The 18,635-nt window shown below is 43.8% G+C and overlaps 1 protein-coding gene across 4 annotated transcripts in view; it reads right to left on the reverse strand.

Moving 5' to 3' along the window:
- The window catches only part of GANC (glucosidase alpha, neutral C), a 360,817-nt gene that overhangs the window by 217,121 nt on the left and 125,061 nt on the right, over nucleotides 1-18,635 (reverse strand). For all 4 annotated transcript variants that reach the window (XR_013600863.1, XM_078659630.1, XM_078659632.1 and 1 more), the window contains 2 exons: nucleotides 13,775-13,871; nucleotides 10,657-10,837 (listed from right to left, as the gene is read on the reverse strand). Coding sequence is in view for 3 of the 4 variants with exons in the window: in XM_078659630.1 (XP_078515756.1) it covers nucleotides 10,657-10,837; nucleotides 13,775-13,871 (278 nt within the window). In the remaining variant the exon portion in view is untranslated. The remainder of the gene's footprint in view (nucleotides 1-10,656; nucleotides 10,838-13,774; nucleotides 13,872-18,635) is intronic.

Below are 18,635 nucleotides of genomic sequence, written 5' to 3' on the forward strand. Positions count from 1 at the left end.
TTTAGGAAAATTCTTGTATATTGGTTCGCTCCCCTTATGTGTATTGGTTTCAGTTTGGGTTTTGTGGTTCCTCAGCAGTGGAACCACGTGGGGTGAAGCGTAATTTTTAGATACTGAACAACCAGATACTGAACCAAGATCAGTGCAGCCATTGAGCTCTTTTTCTGAGGTTTTTGAAGACTAGGAAGTTTAAAGAAAAACCAAGCAATTTACCACTTTGAAAACACAGCATTAATAAAAACCTGTTTCCCGCAGAAATAGAGAAAATGAAGGATAGTAATTGTAAGGAAAAAACTCTTTTTGCATGGTCACCCCTTAAATATTTGGACTGGTGCTGTTGGCTTTTCAACTCCCTGCCCCAGTGCATGTGCCTTTCCCCCTCAAAATGTATGTGCAATTGTTTTAACACCTAATTGGCATGAGAAAATGACCTAGGAGTACCTAGCATATGGTACCAGGTGAGCCCAGGGCTGGTAAGTTACATGTCACTAGTGAGCTGGAGCACTGGTTGTGCCACCTTTGCAGTGAGAAAGTGAAAACATGGCTCAAGGTCTGCCAACGCAGCCTATTCGGACCGCTTTTGAACTGCAAACTCGACATGGCAAAATAACCCTTTTTTCAAAGTCACCACTACGGAAGGCCTAACAAAGCCATAAGCCAGAGTTCTCAATATTAAAAAGAAGGACGTTTATGTTTAAATGTTGTGACAGTGAAAAAATAATTGTTATTTTCTATATAGCAAGGCTGGTAGTCTTACTGGCTAACATGGGGCTACACTAACCAAGAAAAAAAAAAAAAAAAAGGTGGTGATGGACGGAGCGTTGACAATACAAACACTCACCCCCAGTCAACTGATCTGGGTTTAATCCATCACCGTTCTTTAGCTCACTCCGCCACCCCAGTTCAGACATGGCCATATGCAAATCAGTCTGACCCTGTGCCTCATGGGAACAGTCCAGCCCGAACTGCCAAGCCATGTCTTCCCTGGACCGGAATCAAGCTTCCCAGGACCGGTTTCTGGCATTACAGCAGTCTTCAGCCGGGCTTGCTTGACTCCAGTGGCAAAGTGAGCAAGGGACTCACGTCTGAGCATACCCTGGCAACTTAGGGCGAACAAAGAAAAACCAAAGGTGGTGATGGACGGAGCGTTGACAATACAAACACTCACCCCCAGTCAACTGATCTGGGTTTAATCCATCACCGTTCTTTAGCTCACTCCGCCACCCCAGTTCAGACATGGCCATATGCAGTTGCATTTGCATATGGCCATGTCTGAACTGGGGTGGCGGAGTGAGCTAAAGAACGGTGATGGATTAAACCCAGATCAGTTGACTGGGGGTGAGTGTTTGTATTGTCAACGCTCCGTCCATCACCACCTTTGGTTTTTCTTTGTTCGCCCTAAGTTGCCAGGGTATGCAACTGCATATGGCCATGTCTGAACTGGGGTGGCGGAGTGAGCTAAAGAACGGTGATGGATTAAACCCAGATCAGTTGACTGGGGGTGAGTGTTTGTATTGTCAACGCTCCGTCCATCACCACCTTTGGTTTTTCTTTGTTCGCCCTAAGTTGCCAGGGTATGCTCAGACGTGAGTCCCTTGCTCACTTTGCCACTGGAGTCAAGCATGCCCGGCTGAAGACGGCTGTAATGCCAGAAACCGGTCCTGGGAAGCTTGATTCCGGTCCAGGGAAGACATGGCTTGGCAGTTCGGGCTGGACTGTTCCCATGAGGCACAGGGTCAGACTGATTTGCATATGGCCATGTCTGAACTGGGGTGGCGGAGTGAGCTAAAGAACGGTGATGGATTAAACCCAGATCAGTTGACTGGGGGTGAGTGTTTGTATTGTCAACGCTCCGTCCATCACCACATTTGGTTTTTCTTTGCTACACTAACCAAGCCAGTAAGTGATACCTTCCATTTGGGACCACCTAATACAGTACTTCAGTGATCAAATACATTAATTGTTACATTAAACCTGAGATTGTGGTGAAGTTGGATTTAAAGTAACTTTTATTATAAAGATGACTCTAGAAAGTCAACGATGTTTACCCATTCAGTTCTAGTAGCAGTTTCTGATTAACTACAGCAGTTGTCACTGGAGACAGCCAGTCGCCTTCTTGCCAGGAGATGTAAAGTGCTTCCAGGAACGAGAAAAAAGGCCTGTTGGTTGGAGAAGGAGTAGCACCCGTTGAAGAACTGGTTCTCCAGGAGGGGGAAGGGGAAGGCTCATTATACTGGACACATCTCAAGAGTGTGCCCATAGCTCTGACCAAAGGAGATGGGGTCTTCAGATCTTTACAGATTCAGATAAGCTTTATTCGATTTTAGTGTAAAAAAAATCATAAAAGCATCAACAATGCAAAAATAAACACCGTAACATTTCATTACAAAGTTAATAAAACAATATTAAATAGGTATAACGAATCAGCTAATCAATATCCAAGGGTTTCATTGTCGGTAAAACAACTCTAAAACAAAAAGTCATACATACATACTGGGGATACTTGTCAATTACATCTTACCCTGTCAGTTTAGCTCGAACTTGTGAGTGGCCTCTAAGTGGTGGGGTCTTAAAAATAAAAAATGTTGTCAAGGGTTCAAAACCGTTAAAGGCTAAAAGGTTAGTTCTATGTGACGAAAATATGTGGGGAGCTCGGGTAAAAATCGTACAGATCCCAAATGCGAATAGTGCCAAGTCTTTCTTTGGAGGGAGAAAAACGTAAATAGGGGACGACATTCCTGTTTTTAAATTTAATTAGCACCAGGTCCCCAGCAATGTCTTTGGGCAACGTGCCTAACCACCCCACCCTCCTGACACTCAGGATACCACCATCTAGCTCAGGTGGCAAAGGTCTATTGTTTTGTAGCCAAAAAATGACCTTATTTAGCAGGTCCTGCTGGGATTCGTGTGTACCCTGGCTGAGGGCAGGGACCCCAGAAAGGACAGACACATATGGGGCGGCTTCGGGAGGTAAGTTGATGCGTGGCATTCTTACCGGAGCGGGTCTAGCCACTGTATAAGTTTTTAGCGCAGGTTTTAAAATTACTTTGGGGCCTGTTGGGGTAAGTATACAGGGAGGCTGTATTTGAGTTTCACCGTTCTTACAGATACCAGACTTATGCTTTTCGGGGACGATGGGAGGGTTAGGGCAGACAGATATGGCCATTGTATTAATTGGAGGGGAATACTTTTTAATTACTTCCTCGATGCTGATCAGTCTTTCCCCCAAATCGTTGATTTTTATGACCAAGGGTGAGACGACAGCTAACAACAGTTGCTCAATTTGGGCCAAAAAGGTCAATATGGGGGACAAGACAGGGTCGTCTAATTTGCCAGTGGCCGGGTCCTCCGTTGATGCTTTTAAGTTAGAGGAAGATGATGTTGCGCTGGTGCACAGATTTGGTATACTTGCATAGTTCCCATTGTCAATTTCGCTGGCGTGCTTCTCTCTAATGTTGAGACCCAGGTGCGAAGCGTTTACTTGATTTAGGACTTTATTTACAGGAGGAGCTAGGTCCCGTGGTGAGCCATTAGAAATAACACAGTAAGTGGCCGCAATAGGGGAGGTTATTGCATCAGGGACGTACTTTGTGCCACACAGGGCGTTGAGCTCTTTCCAAATGGACATGATGTCTATGATTGTAATGAAATCGCAACAATAGTCAATAAAGTCAATAAAATTGAAGCATCACAATACCTCCACCAGTAATAGAGTCAAATGGGGTGGCCCGTCCCGTCCTCCTTGGGTCCTCTGAGGGCCACAGAGGGCCCGCCCTTTGCCCGGGCTTCGCCCGGCGTCCCGCGGAGCGGAGCAGAGCGCTGCTTTAAGGCGCCTCCTGGCGCTCTCGTGCAGTCAGAGTGCAGCGCCGCCGCTGAGGCTGCCGGGAGATGTAGTCCCAAGGCGGCGGCGCTGTAGGCTGCAAAGATTGACTCCTGGCGGTGGCGGCTGCAATGGGGGCTTCCTCGCCTCCCCCCTCCAAGTAAGTATGTCTCCCCCCAAAACGAGAAGAAATCAGCCAGCAGGACCTCTCTCAGATTTCTCAAAGTTCATCCGAAGGCGCACAATTGTGTGAACTGTCTATCCGCTGTGCACCAAGCAGCTAATAAAGCTAACCCAAGCCAAAATTCAAAGACATTACGCAAACGTAAGGTTCCCCCAGTCTGCAGGCTTGCTGAATTGTAGAAATTAGAGTTAGAATTGTCATACAGTATTGCACAAATTATATGAAATGACGAGGTAAGTGTCAGAATGCCAATATTAACAGTTCAGGCGTTGCAGTGAGGAAAACGAGGGGAAAGCGTGCAGCTGTCAATAGACACTCGTGAAGTTAGCCAATTTTCAGTGTGGAACAAAGCTATCAGGGATGAAAGAGGAATGTATCTATGCCTGAGACAGTGTACCCGTGCACAGTTCGTCTATCGTCTCTCGTCTCTAAAGTCTGAAGCAGCACTCCTCACCTCAACAGTTTAAGGCTCAGGCTCAAGCAACTCCGCAGCAGTGAATCTCCGCGGCTGTTAGGAATGACGGGGGATTTTCAGCGCTGCTTCACCAAACGCCGCATCCGGCAGTTAACAACAAGCGGCACCCCAAATATCGAAGAACACCGGTGTAGCAGGCAGCCCGTAAACAATCACCCGTGGCCAGTCACCGCAGCAGGCATTACAGCAATTGCAGCCGCCGGTGAGAAACCCCAGCGCAGTGAGCCGCCTCAGCAGGGAGCAGCAGCGCGCCAACAACGATAATCGCCATCAGACTCGCGGACTCGGGGTGGAGCCAGGAACAGGAAACTCCCACCAGATCTTGGATCTTGGCAGAGAGATGCCCTGTGAGATTGTTTAGTTCCAGACCCACAAGGAAGTGATGTAAGAGGGGATAGGAATTCCCGTGGGAATTTTGCCCTCATGTTTATGGAAGCCTTCCTCCCCACAAACTCAAATTTAGCAAAAACGTGGCACCCCTGGCTACCACACTCCGAACACTACTGGGCTCTGAAAGAACAGAGGAAAGACTGCACCCGCTGAACCTGTGGACTCTAGAACAAAAGTCTGCACTACGATAGACTGCACCTGCTGAACCAAGACAGGCCTTCAGAAAGAGAAGAACTGCTCCTGCTGTTGACTTAATAGAGAGAGAACCCTAAGGGCTGGACCTGCTCCTCACACGTGCCAAGGACCAGTGAGTAGACTCCTAAGGCTAGTTGGGTAGCCTCCTGTTAAGGTTCAGGGACTCAGAATAGAAAGAAACCCTGCATCTGCAAAGGGCCTAGCTGGCCAGCTACCACCGGACTTGCCCTGGATTCAGCTGCTGCAGCCCATGAGATTGAGTCCTAGCCAACAAAAAGTGCCCCCACGTCCTGAACCCTTTGCTGGTGCAGTTTGTTCCAACAAAACTGTAACGTCTGAGCCTGAAGCTAAAGGATAACTTTTTTGGCACAGAATCACAGGCATATACACTAGCAATAGTTCGTAGGTAATCTAAAACTCCAGTAAAAAAACAAGGCTCCCACCTGACTGCTGGACTGCACCTGTCCATCGACGCTGAGACCAACGCAGGAACCAAGTTGCAGAGGACCCCACTGACTGAGACCAACCCAGCCCCTGCATCCAACATAGTAGGCCTGAAACTTTGACTCTGGTCAGGACCCTCGCTTTTGAGGCTCATAGACTACCGCTACAAGTTGAAAGTAGTGAGTTACAAAACTTTATGAGGCAATTGCAGTGATTTATGGAAACCTTTAAAAAAACATAACTCTCGTTGCCTTCATCAGATTTTTGTAGTTTTGGTGTCTGATTAAAGATATAAATAAAGGCTATTTTGTAAAATAAATTGTAGTGGCATTTATTGTGTTGCATTTCTTACTTATTGCCTGTCTTGGCACTGATAAATGCTTTACAATTGTTTTCCTCTGAGTTAAGCCTGACTGCTCTGTGCCACAGCTACCCAGGACCTAGGAGGAATACGCCATACAGGCAAAAAACCTCCTTGGCAGACCTCTAGTTGATGACTGAAGATGAAGATTAAGGAAAAATGTTATAGCAAGGCACAAACCTTCCCATGACATCAGGTAAGGAAAAAAAGCCAAGCAAAAACATCCAGCAGGAGATCCAAAAGAAGACCTAACTGTAAAGAGCAAAATCAGGGACAACAATAGTAGCAGAACGGCGATGAATGCAACGAAAAATAAAGGAATGAATAAGTTGTAATGTAGCCATTACAAGTAAAAGTCTCTTTACACGTGATTCATACAGGTAGTGACAAGAAAGGATAAGACCCATCTCCATCTTAGATTGGGGACCTCAGGCAGAGTTCCCTGACAAACCATGTTTTGCAACTCCCTTTCCTGTTACTCATGGCATCAGCTTATCACACGACTAAGTCAAAGTCTCACATTCTTTGCTAAGTACAGAATCCTCCAGTCCTGTCTCTGCGTTTCCTGTATGACCATCCACACTGATCGCGTAACACAACTCAAGTTGGCCGCGACCACAGAAACCCTAGCATGGTACAGGCCTTCAGAGCGCCCATCCATGCACTAAGTGCTGCGTCCTCAAATACATTGCCTGACTGTACAGTACATGCACTGTCTTAGGCTTGATGATTGCAAGTTCTCATGAGCACTTGGCATAGGTTTAACAAATAGTTTTGTTTTGTAGTTTTCACTGAGATAAGTAACCAAGAGCTTTCAGAATATGACCGGATTGTGCAGTGTAAAACTGATGTATATTAAGAAGTAAGACGTTAGTTATAACTATAAATGGAACAGTATTCTTGAGCCATATTGTTATAATCTTAAAGTTGAAATGTCAATGAAAAGGATTATAAAAAATACTTAATAAAGTCATGTTACAAGTACAAAACTATGACAACATTTTTTTGAGGTGTTTAGATAAAAATATAATCTTCATTTTACAGTAACATTGCTAAAGACTGTATATCTGACTTGAAGTAAAGACACAATAATCCAAGGTTTGAAGTCTCCAATCAGTACATTGTTTTAATTTACATCAAATTAATTTCTGTGTTTTAAGTTCAACAGAAAGGAACAGTTATCAGGAGATGGCTGTTTGGGCAATGAAATGAAGAGAACATGTTTTTTTCAATCAAGGAGGAAGTAAATTGAGGAGTCTTTTGTAAGTGATTTGGCTAAAGCACTGAAAGAGATGTTGCATGCCCTTGAAACAATTATAATGAAATTAGACTAAATGGAAAAATCAACTTCTGTATTGTAAGTGTGGTTTGTGAAAGTGGAGTCCATGGCTGTTGGTGGGGAGGCAGCTGTGAAAACAGTGGAAAACAATGTGCTGTATCCCCACAATAAGATAGACACTCCCAAAACTCTTGCATAGGAACAAGGAGACAGATATAATTCGACTGGACAATAAGATTTAAAAGCTTGATAATGAGGAAGGAGCTGCTAATATCTGCATCCTGGGATTCCCCTCAGTAGCTACTGACACCACCGTGATCAGAGCTTCATGCTGTTTGGGCAGCACCATGGCTCTGTCCACGCCAAGGTGGTGTGAAAGGCATCTATGCTTAAAGCCAGAGGTGTTCCCTCTATCAATGGTATGGTTTGGTTTCAGTAGTCCTTTGAGATCCAAATCGCCATGAGCCAAGGCATGCGAGCAGCAGCCTCATTGAGGGGTTCTCTATAAAGGGGCGACCGGAGGGTACTACTCTTCCTAGATGGTGGAGACAAAACACAATAAAGCTCAGGTGTAGGCATCTGTAAGAATGACTCGGACTTAAAAGCAGCTACATCCCTGTGTTACTCTATGCGGACGACGCTGTGCTGCTGTCCAGGACTCCCCTGGGCCTACAACGTTTGATGGACAGGTTTGTCCAGTTCATCAAAAACAGGAAACTGGTGATCAACAGGTCTAAAACCTATGTGATGGAGTGTGGTCCAGGCCGAGCTAAAACGAAAGTTGACTCATTATTTTATAGAAGGCGAACAGGTTTTAAAAGTAGACAACTTCTGCTATTTGGGGATTAATTTCTCAAAAAATGGTAGCTGGGATATTGAACACAAAGCAGTTAAAACCAAGATGATTAGAAGTGCCAATGGGGTTTTTGTATTTGCCAAGAAGTTGGGGAATAGACGCATAGCTGATATGCTAAAAAAATTCCAATCTAAATGTCTATCTGCCGCCCTTTATGGGGCAGGAGTTTGGGGTGTGACACCAACCAGGTGCCTACAGGTAGAGGAGAATAACTTCCTGAAAAGGCTCCTGTGTTTACCCAAATCTACCTCCAACATCTTGGTTCATAAGGAAACGGGAACCCATTTTTTGAATGATCTAATCATGTTAAGACCCCTATTATTGTGGCGATCTGTTTGGTTAAATGAAGGCACCTCATTGAACAGAGCTATTATCGAGGATTGCCTCTCTTTGGACCAGAACCTGAAGATCCCCTCGATTAAATACATCATTGAAAACTTTCAAAAGGTCTTTGGATACAATGTGATTAATGATCGGTATTGTGCATCTGATAACTCCAAATCAAATTTGAAAACTATGTTTATGAATTTTTGTATAGAGAGGCGTGCTTTGGAAGAATCAAAACTACCTACCTGTAATCTGTACAATAGCTTGAATGAGTTTATTGGATTTCATCCTTATCTGATACAGGTGACCAGAGTCTCACACCAGTTTGTACTTACCAGAATGAGGATGGGAATAGTACATTATCTGGTTGCGTGTCCTAATGTAAAAATACGCCCTATAGGACCCTGTGCTTGTGATTACAAGACAGAACAGAGTACTATGCACTTTCTTTTTTCTTGCAAATTGTATAGTGAATTACGGAAAATCTATCTAAAGCCCATCCTGAAAAGATTTGGAGTAAGAACAATTACTGAATCTATGAAATTGCTTTTTAATATGCATCATCCGGACATTTGCTTTTTTACGGGTACTTTCCTACTAAAGGCTATTGGTGTTAGGAAAAGTATGTGTTTTTAATTCTCTTCTTAATTATTTATTCCATCCCGCACTGGATAATTAATGTATCATGTGTTCTTATTCTTTCTTTTTTAATTAATGAAATGTTTGCTTTTGTAACTGTATGTGCTTTTATGGACATGTTTTTTATGTTCCGAATAAAGCTTTATGACTTGACTCGGACTTAAAAGCAGCTATGAGAAATCCCGCGAGAATGAAGGTCTGGCATGACAATATGCACATTTTTTCTTATATGAATGCCATACAATCCATCATCGACGGACTTAAATCAGAAAGTTGACCTAGACTTTCTATTTAGATGGATCTCACAGAAAACCTACAATTTGCAGCTTCTTACTTTTTGCCCTACTTGACAAAGGCTGGCCGGCGGCTTTGAAGAAATGTATGCTCCTGATTGTGGTGACAGCCCTCCACTTTACCCTGTCTCCCTTCCTATTCCTACATCAGCTCCTTAATTCCTTCCCTTGCTTCCCTGATTAGGTGTAATATCACAGAGGTTGAGAATATAATGATAATGGTGGCCCCTTTAGTTAGGTTATTTCTGTGAAGAGTTTTTGGTACCTTATGAACAATGTTTGCAACTGTGTGAAATATGTGCTTCCTCTCAATAAAACAATCTACTCCTAAACCATAAATAATAATTGCTATACATGTATTCATTAGTATAGAAATATATATGTTGATTTTTTTAGTAAAAGCAGTATCTAGGAAGGTATTTATAACCTAAGATCTTCTGGCATATAAATTAGGCGAACAGACCATTATGTTGGCGGTATGTATACTCTGCCGCCTTTGCGACAGAGTATACATACCACCAACTTTTAAATCAAGCCCGAGGTCTTCCAAGAACACAGGAAGTGAGTAGTGTTTTATTGGGTTTTATTCTTACTGGCATGAGGTGGGAAGACTTAATAACCAAGGGGAGCAAATGTCCCTTGATGGAGGTATCAGGAAAAGTGGCCAGGTCAAAAAGATTAGGAAGAGGAGAACTGGAATCTGAGGTGTATTCATTAAATCCAGGTTCAACAGTGGAATTTGTGGATTAAAGATGATGATCATTGTTTAACTCTATATCACGATGGATTAAGATAGAATAAGAGGGGTTAAAAAATAATAGTAGGAGAGATCCATTTGAACGGTGCCATGTCTAAGGGACCACACCTTTTCTTAGAAGCCCACTACCAGTGCTTCCATATACCAGGGTGGCTACATTACGAAGCTTCCCAGGCTTGACTAAACTACGTCTGTATCTTCCACCACCCTACACTTCCTGTCTCTTTTTCTCACTCTTACAGGTTACTTTCCAACCCTGCGTTCCCGCTTAATAAATGTTTCCCTATTTTTCTGTTCCTCCTTCTGTCTCCCTTTCCAGCATTTCTCTTTCTTCTTTTGGGTTAAAGTGAGGCTGTGAATGGCATAATATTTCCAGTCCAACCTCTATGTCCTCTGGTATGTGTGATATAGAAGCAAGAGTGTAGCTATTAGTGGTGCAGCCGGTAGAGTGGCACCTGGACCCTATAATATTAGCCCACTTATGTAATGCCACCCAGGGGTGGGAACATACTTTTCTTTGCTTGCTTTAGTATCCATACATCGTGGGTACACAACTCTATAGTATGTAGTACATAATTGTTAATTACATTTTAACATTTCTCAGTAAACTCTACCTTATAACCTAATAATGCTTACCTTTACTGTGGCTTTTGTGCTGATCTCCACCAATGTCTCAGAAGCATTCAGCCAGAATACACCGATGGTCCTATCAGACTTGTGTGCCATGAGAAGGGGAATAGACCCATAAATACCCATTTTGTCATGAAGCTTGTGCCCAAAGACATCCAGGTTGTATAGTCTATAGGCATCATTATCGCTAGAAAAAGACAGAAATACATATGAAGGCTCCGCTGATTCAGTTTTTACTGATTTTTATATATCCATACAGATTGAAAACCAAATAATTAACTATGTATATGTGTTTTTAAATGTGAAAATAGAAAATGACTTATTTTATGAGACACCAAGTGTTGTGAGTCGTGACTACGAATCCAACTTGTGTGCCGCAAGTGTACCTTTGCTTGTACTTGAAAGCTAACGTTGTCAGATGAGTGCAGGGGTGTATTGTATGTGGCACCTGAGCACTGAAATCCAAGAGTTAAATACACGTGGAAGTAAACTAGATTCAACAGAGCAAACAAGGAAATACATTTGCATTCAAAAGCTGTGCAAACAATAAACAGACATAAGTACAGACGGAAATATAACAAATAAATACCACAACACCAGGAACCTTTTCCATATTCAATCAATGTGTTCTAGAAATATATCTCTGCCAGGGATTGCCACCTCATCAAATCTCTCATCAACCTATGATTATTGATTGGAAGGGAATACGAATTTAGTTCAAAGTGATGGCCCTGGTTTCTATCACATGCAAGTCACCCTTGCAAGTAACTGGATTCACGGGGAGGCATCTTTAGGTTTCAAATGATTTGTACTCATTATCAAACAGATTCTACAATAGAAGCGCCCTTGGATCGCCAGTTCAAATTTGTTTGTGTTTGCTTCTAAAACAGACAACAACATTATCTTGCTTTCTAAATAGCATCTGACATTGTCCATCCAGGCACTCTTTTTGGTTCAAGGTCGAAAACCATAAATAAAACATTTACCACCTTTGGAACCTAGATCATAGTTTTGTTACTTAAAGCAAACAGCTTAAGACTTGGGACCTGGGTGTACACAAAGGTCTGATAAACAGGAGGCTAGAGGTTCAAGAAAAATGAACGTAGGAGACACAAGCATTGGTAAAGTCAATAGGTCTGGGTTTAATGTGCAAACGTATCCACTGTAAGTATACTACATTATAGCCAGAAGGAGTGGACACAGGTGAGTATTGATGTAAAATAGTCCTTTTTGTAGTATAGTGCAAGCACACAAGTGGAGGTAGAAGGCTTCGTCCAAAAAGCCAATAGCATTAGGTGAGAGATGACTGTAACACTGAGCTTAGCCAAGAGGTGATAGACAAAGTCTCAAGCCAATGACTAAAACAGACTTGACGAAGAAAACAAATGGTTGACAGGGAGGGGTCCACTCTATGTATATTGTAAGCAATAGGTCTGTCTGACAGCTGCACTGTCAAAATCCAGACATAATAATGGTGTAAGCAGTGAGCAGATATCTTACCATTTAATTAATTAGCACCCTTAAGAAATGTATCTGGCGACATAGCCAATGAGAAGGCCTGGTTGGCTGACAGTGACAACAGTTGCCTGCCTTCTTGGTCACAGTTCCCGGCTATGGTGTATGTCATTTTCGGATACTTACCTTCCTGTCCTATCACAGTAAATCATTTTCTACACGCTTCCTTATTGTTTACTCGTATCTAGGTTCATACGGCTTCTCTAGCCGGAGCCAAGGCACACACAGCACATCAGCAGCATGTTTGTGGAGCTACCTACCCCAGGAGTTAAAACACCTAGAACCTCCAGGCTTCTCAGCACCATCAGAAAAGAAAAGGTTGATTCCAAGACTGAACCTTGCAGTAGTCCGAGCGGTCCAATTAGTTCCATACATTAACAGGACCCATACCCTCAAGCATGCAAGAACAAACCAAGTCTTAGTTCAGAGCAAATGCCTTCAAGGCACTCCTGGTCTGACCTGTTCCAGCCCTTATTTCAATAAGCCAACAAGCAAGTGCAAGAAAATGCATCAATCAGTACGGGTACGCTACTGCGGTGAAGCAAGGGTCCCATAAACGCTGCGCCCCTGGAAAGTCTGTATCCGGCATGACTATAACACAAAACCAAAAAGAGAACTGTAACAGAACCATAATTAGACCTCCCCAAGAAGTTCACTAATGACGACCGTCAGTCTCCTCTAGATCATTGCCTTGGACCTGCACAGGTACATGAATGGAGTGCCACCTATGACCTCCCATTAAAGATACATTAGCTGGGTCTTCCTGAAATGCTTTAAGGATAAAGGGCCGGATGTACTGGAGATTCAGCACTCACACAACCATTGGTCTGGGCAAACTATTCTCAAACTGGCAAGCTCTGCAAGTCCAAAAAATCCAGTTTATAAGGTACTAATGTGCTACTTACTGTGCCAACATCACAAAACCTTTCAAATCGGAAAGAAAAATGGGATGATAAAGAGGCATTCCTTCCTACTAAACACTAGCAAAAAATGTATTAATGGTTTGAGCTGACTCCTGCAGTGGCAAACCACTGACAGATGACCTACTGTCAAAAGGAGTCGGCATCCATTCGCAAAGTGGGATCTCTGGGCAGCAGAGGAAAGAGATGGCGGCAGATTGTGGCATGCTCCCCTTGATGTTTCATTTGGATTGTGCCAAATTGTTTTTTGTAAGAGAAAGGGTTTACAACAACACGTGGCAAATGTGAATTCACAGCAGGTCTATTATATCTTGCAGACCTCCATTTCTGCCTAGGGTGTTGGTCACAATGATCTGCAGAGAGTCCAAAATCATGGATATTAATGGCGTAGGACTACTGTGACTATTGGCAAACAGTCTTTTTGTGCTTCGCCAGGACTTTCAGAGCAGTGGAATCAATGCTAGAGCTGTATCACAGACACCGCTTGAGCACAGCCTGTGTGATCAGACCTGAGCATTACTACATCTGCACATAAAGTCATATACAACATAAGTGACTTTAAAACTGTATAGGAAAACCCCCTGTACAAAACCATTTTTGATTAGATCAAATTCAGCAGAAAACACATGCAGGGCGTTCAAAGAAATGTTTTCCAACAAGGAATTCAAAATTGATGGGTCTTTAGGTACCTGGTGTTTTGAAGCTGAAGTGTTTCTGTGTGCTGGGGTAACCCGTACACATGCTCAAATCCATGTAAGGCGAAATCCATTCCCACGGAAGTAGGACCTGTGGCAGAGAACATATTACACTAGCAGCACCATAAATGTCTTATGTTATTGGTGTTGGTAAGGCACATTTTCTGCAATTTCTATGACCTCGTAACACTTATATAAGGCATTCGATGTGAAAATCATATTGGTGAGAGATCATGACTGTTGAATAGGAGGAAAAAGCACAATTAAGAGATTATTTGCTGATTCTGCATAAACCGTCACAATTAATGGTGCTTCACATTTCTGCGGCCTGGTCTGAAGCGAGAATCCATTTTAGTACCAGCACTGTCTCAGAAGAACAGGGAATGAAAAGGTTGGGCTTCCAGATGCACTCGAACATTAAGCCTGTGACAAAGTAAAGTGAGTTTACTTTATAACAGGGTACACAGTTTTCATGTCCTCGGCCTCTAAGAGGAAAGGGTAACCTAGACTCTTGTGAGGAACTGAGCTACCCCAATTGGAATCATCAGCACTCTCTTCTTTTCTCAGCAAAATAAAGAGGAAAACCAGAGTGCATTGCAAACAAGGATGATGATATTCTATTGAAGATCATGCATCTGATAGCTTGCATCGTATTTTTTCTCCCAATAATATGCTTTAAAGTGTGTAGATTAAATGATAGCTTATTCCATGTTAGTACTCCCAATATTATACTTTAAAGTTTGAGATTAACCGATGCCTTGACCCATTTTTGAACTCTCTGTGAGAAATGGAGTTGTTAGTTGAAGAGGTTGGGAGGATGATCTCTCCTCAAGCAACAGCCACAATCCTGGTCAGGGTGAACCACTAGATTAACCTGTGCTTATCCCTCAGGTAGATTGGCACAAAATCCATCAGGCTTAATTTAGAGGCAATGTGTGAAGTATTTATGCAGCACACAAACAGCAGTAAAAATCCCACACCAATTTAGACAAATAGAATACATTTTTATAAATTGCCACCAAAACAACAAAAATCCAATAAGCAGAACCAGAGTTATGAATTTTGAAAGTTTTAGGTAAAGTCTAGTGCTGGAAAGATCAAAGCACTAACCACAGACATCTAGTCACATATTCGAAAAATATGGCGCCCGCGATGGAGCGTGGTTTGGATACAAATAGTGGATTGGGCCCAGTCGGCACTTACCTTTGGACTTAGAAGACATTTTGAAGAAAATGTACTGTGACAGTAAAGTTCAGTGGAGCAAGACTGCAGGCTGTGTCCGAGGAGGGAAAGTCATTGTCGTGAGCTGATGGATGAAGTTGTGGTGAAGCTTTCTATGTTTGCACTTAGAGCCTAATTTAGAACTTGCGAGAATGTGCCAGGACAAGTGGGTGTATTCATAATAAATCGGAAAAATTCTTGTAGTATAAACATCTGGTTTTTATTTTGCAAAATCAAAGTTCAAGGGTTGGAGGAGATTGTTAGTATAACAGAATCCCTAAAAAGTGTTTTGCCCCTTATTGACTTGCAAGCCTGGGGCTTTTTAAAGGTGTTTTCCCGTGGTTAGTCCACAGAGCGAGTAAGAATACGGTTCGAAATGCTGTATTCAAGTGAATGATGGTCCTTGTTCAGTTGTATAAAAAAATATGGTAAGAGCGAAGGCAAGTAGCAGGGCGGGCAGCCTCCTTCAATCGGCATGGGCCGACTGGCGAGGCACCTAGGGCAGATAGATGAGCAGGTTGCCCCTGTCTTCACTCGGTTCTCAAAAACGGATTTTAGCCAAAAACTTTCTAAGAACCGAGTTTTGGATTTTGGCTATCTGGGCACCTCTAGCACCACTGCAAAGGGTCTAAGACCGGAGTGGCACCATTTGGAGGGTTAGGACTCACTCAGGATGGGTCCAGGTGTGGGTTTCAGATGGAAGGAAAGTTTTCTGTCCCTGAGGCACGGAACTCGAAGTCACCAAACTAGCCCTGGTAGTCACTCTCGTAGTCCTGGGTGATGGTGATGATACAGGGCTCAAGAAGCAGGACCGGCCTCTGAAGATTCAAGGCAGGTTCCCAGCAGCAAATCAGTCCTGTGGAGTACACAGCAGGAGGCAGTCCTCTTAGAATCCTTCTGCAGCCAGAAAGTGAACAAAGAGTTGTGTCTGAGAGTCCAATATTTATACCTGGTGAATGAAGGCAGGGCTCAGCCTATGCCGTTGTGAGTGGAGCTGTGTCCAGCTCTACCCTCACCCATCCTGCCAGTTGATGGCCCATCCAGGAACACCTAATCCCTCCATTGTGTGGCTGTCTGAGAGGAATAAACAAAGTCCAAATGCCAACTACACCCAGTCATGTGATCCAGAAGCAGGCTGCAGACACCAAATAGAGTAGGAAATGCCAACTTCCTCAAAGTGGCATTTTCAAAATTTCTATATAAAATCTAACATTACCATTAAAGAGGATTTTTAATTACAATTTCTCAGACACCAAAGACAAAATGCTTACCTATTCCTAATCAAAAGTTTGCACTTATTAAACATAATAGGGCAACCCAATGTTATCCTTTGGGACAGGTAGGCCTCACAAATGTATTCATTTTTTACAATCAGGACATATAAAACTTAACAGTACATGTCCAATCTTTTAATTACAATGCACCCTGCCCTATGGGCTTCATAGGGAGTACCTTATGGGTGATATATTTGCAATAAAAGGGGAGTTTAAGGCTTGCCAAGGGAATTATATTACCAAATCGAATTGGCAGTTTAAAACTGCATTCAAGATGCAATGGCAGACCTCGGACCTGTTTCAAGGGGCTACTTAAGTGTGTGGCACAATGAGCGCTGCAGGCCCACTAGTAGTATTTAATTTACAGGCCCTGGGAATAGGGTTTATCATTTTACTAGGGACTTATAAGCAAATTAAATATTTAAATCAGGAAAAAGCCAATGTTAACATGTTTAGGGGAGAGAGCACAAGCACTTTAGCACTGGTTAGCAGAGGTAAAGTGAACAGAGTCCTAAATCCAACATAAACGAATTCAGCAACATAGGAGTTTGAATGCAAAATATTTAGGAGAAAACTACCCTAAGTCTGACAAGTAAACTATTCTCCATAATGCCCTTTAAAATGTGAGATTTAAAGGTCACTAGGCAAATTTGGGTCAGAATAAAATCTGGTCAAGACCTTAAGTATGTCAGCAATGGGGGAGGAGCTTCGCGCGCAACCAAGATGGCCGCGTGAGCTTAGGGCTCCCGAGACCCTCGCAACCTCCCGCAATTATCCTGTCTTTTATCCTGCTTCTCACTGCTATCTTCGTGAAGACGAACCACGCATGAGGCAAAATCTGCAATCGGATTCCAAATTGGACCTCGGGATCCGAAGTTGTGGCGCCTTGAAGATCGCGGCCTATCCCTCCATGATGCCCGGCGGTGGAGTTGCCATGCTGCCCGATCTGTAATTGAACAACAGCGGCCTACAGAAGACGGGTGTGACCGGTCTGATTGGTTTCACTTTCGGTTTTGATTCCGGAGTGACTGGTGACCGCGAATAAGCTTATCCCTGGGTTCGCAGAGAACGATTGGGCCTACTGCACCTGTTATACCGCTTGTTTTCGCCAGATATGCGGAACCTTTGATTCGTGCCCACAGTTTTGGGTTCTTATTGCCCGACGGGACCCGGGGTCGCCATTTTTCCTGTCCGGTTCCACAGAACCACAGTGACCCGTCTCCGCCAATGGCGGGGAAACCTGATGGGGACAAGCTGAAGTCTAAGACCACTCGTCGAGGTGGCTCCATGCAATCTAACAATATGGATCGCTATACCCAGGTGAAGGGTTCTCCCGGGGGGGCCGGCACGAAGGAGCAGCCTACATCATCGACCGAACCGACTCTACAAGACGTCATGGCCGCCATTGATGGCATCAAATCCTCATTGGGACACCAAATTGAGGCCCTTGCCCATAAGCTCGATACCGTGGCGATTGATGTGAATCTGATCCGTGTGGACTTGGGCAAAACCAATGAAAAAGTCAAGTCTTTGGACATTAAGACGTCCAGCCTAACGAGTGATGTTACGGAACTGCAGACAGACGTCGATCGCTTGAAGAACAGCAGCGATCTCATTGTACGCCGTCTCGAAGAGTATGAAGGGAGGGCTCGCCGGAACAACGTCCGCATCATAGGGGTTCCGGAAAAAGCGGAGGATCGGGCCGCGGACCTCTTCGTGGAGGACTTAATCACTCGCCACCTGGCACCCAAGGGACTGAGTAAATTCTTTACTATTGAACGTGCCCACAGGGTCCCGGGTGGCCGTCCAAAACAGGGAGCTCCTCCACGTCCTATAATAGCCAGAATCCTCAATTTTCGAGACAGGGACACTGTGCTGCAGGCTTCACGGACTGATGGCCCTACGCGGTTTGAAAACACCACGATGAGTTTTTATCCGGACTTCTCTCAATCAGTCCAGAGACAGAGACTTGGCTTTATGGGTGTGAAAAGACGATTGCGAGATATGGGTCTCAAATACGCCATGTTGTTTCCGGCCAAGTTACGAGTTGAACATGCAGAGCGGACTTATTTTTTCGATCCTCCAGATGTTGTGGCTGACTGGCTTGATACTTTACTGAATCAGACTACTCCGGAGGGCCAACCTGGTGGAGCGGAGGGAGGACGGACAGACCAAGAATAAGTGCCAGCGGATGATGTCCTGAGGTCTCTTGCTGACCTCGAACTGTGGTTCGATAACCTTGACAATTGACTTGAATTTCTATATTCCGGGGGTTGTGGGGTCAGTAGCGGGTCCTTTTCCTCCTCTGTGTTTCTTCTTGTAGTTTAGTTAGATGGGGGGGCGACAGGCACACTGCAAGT

This window comes from Lissotriton helveticus, chromosome 9 (assembly GCF_964261635.1).
Source record: "Lissotriton helveticus chromosome 9, aLisHel1.1, whole genome shotgun sequence".
Lineage (NCBI taxonomy): Eukaryota > Metazoa > Chordata > Amphibia > Caudata > Salamandridae > Lissotriton > Lissotriton helveticus.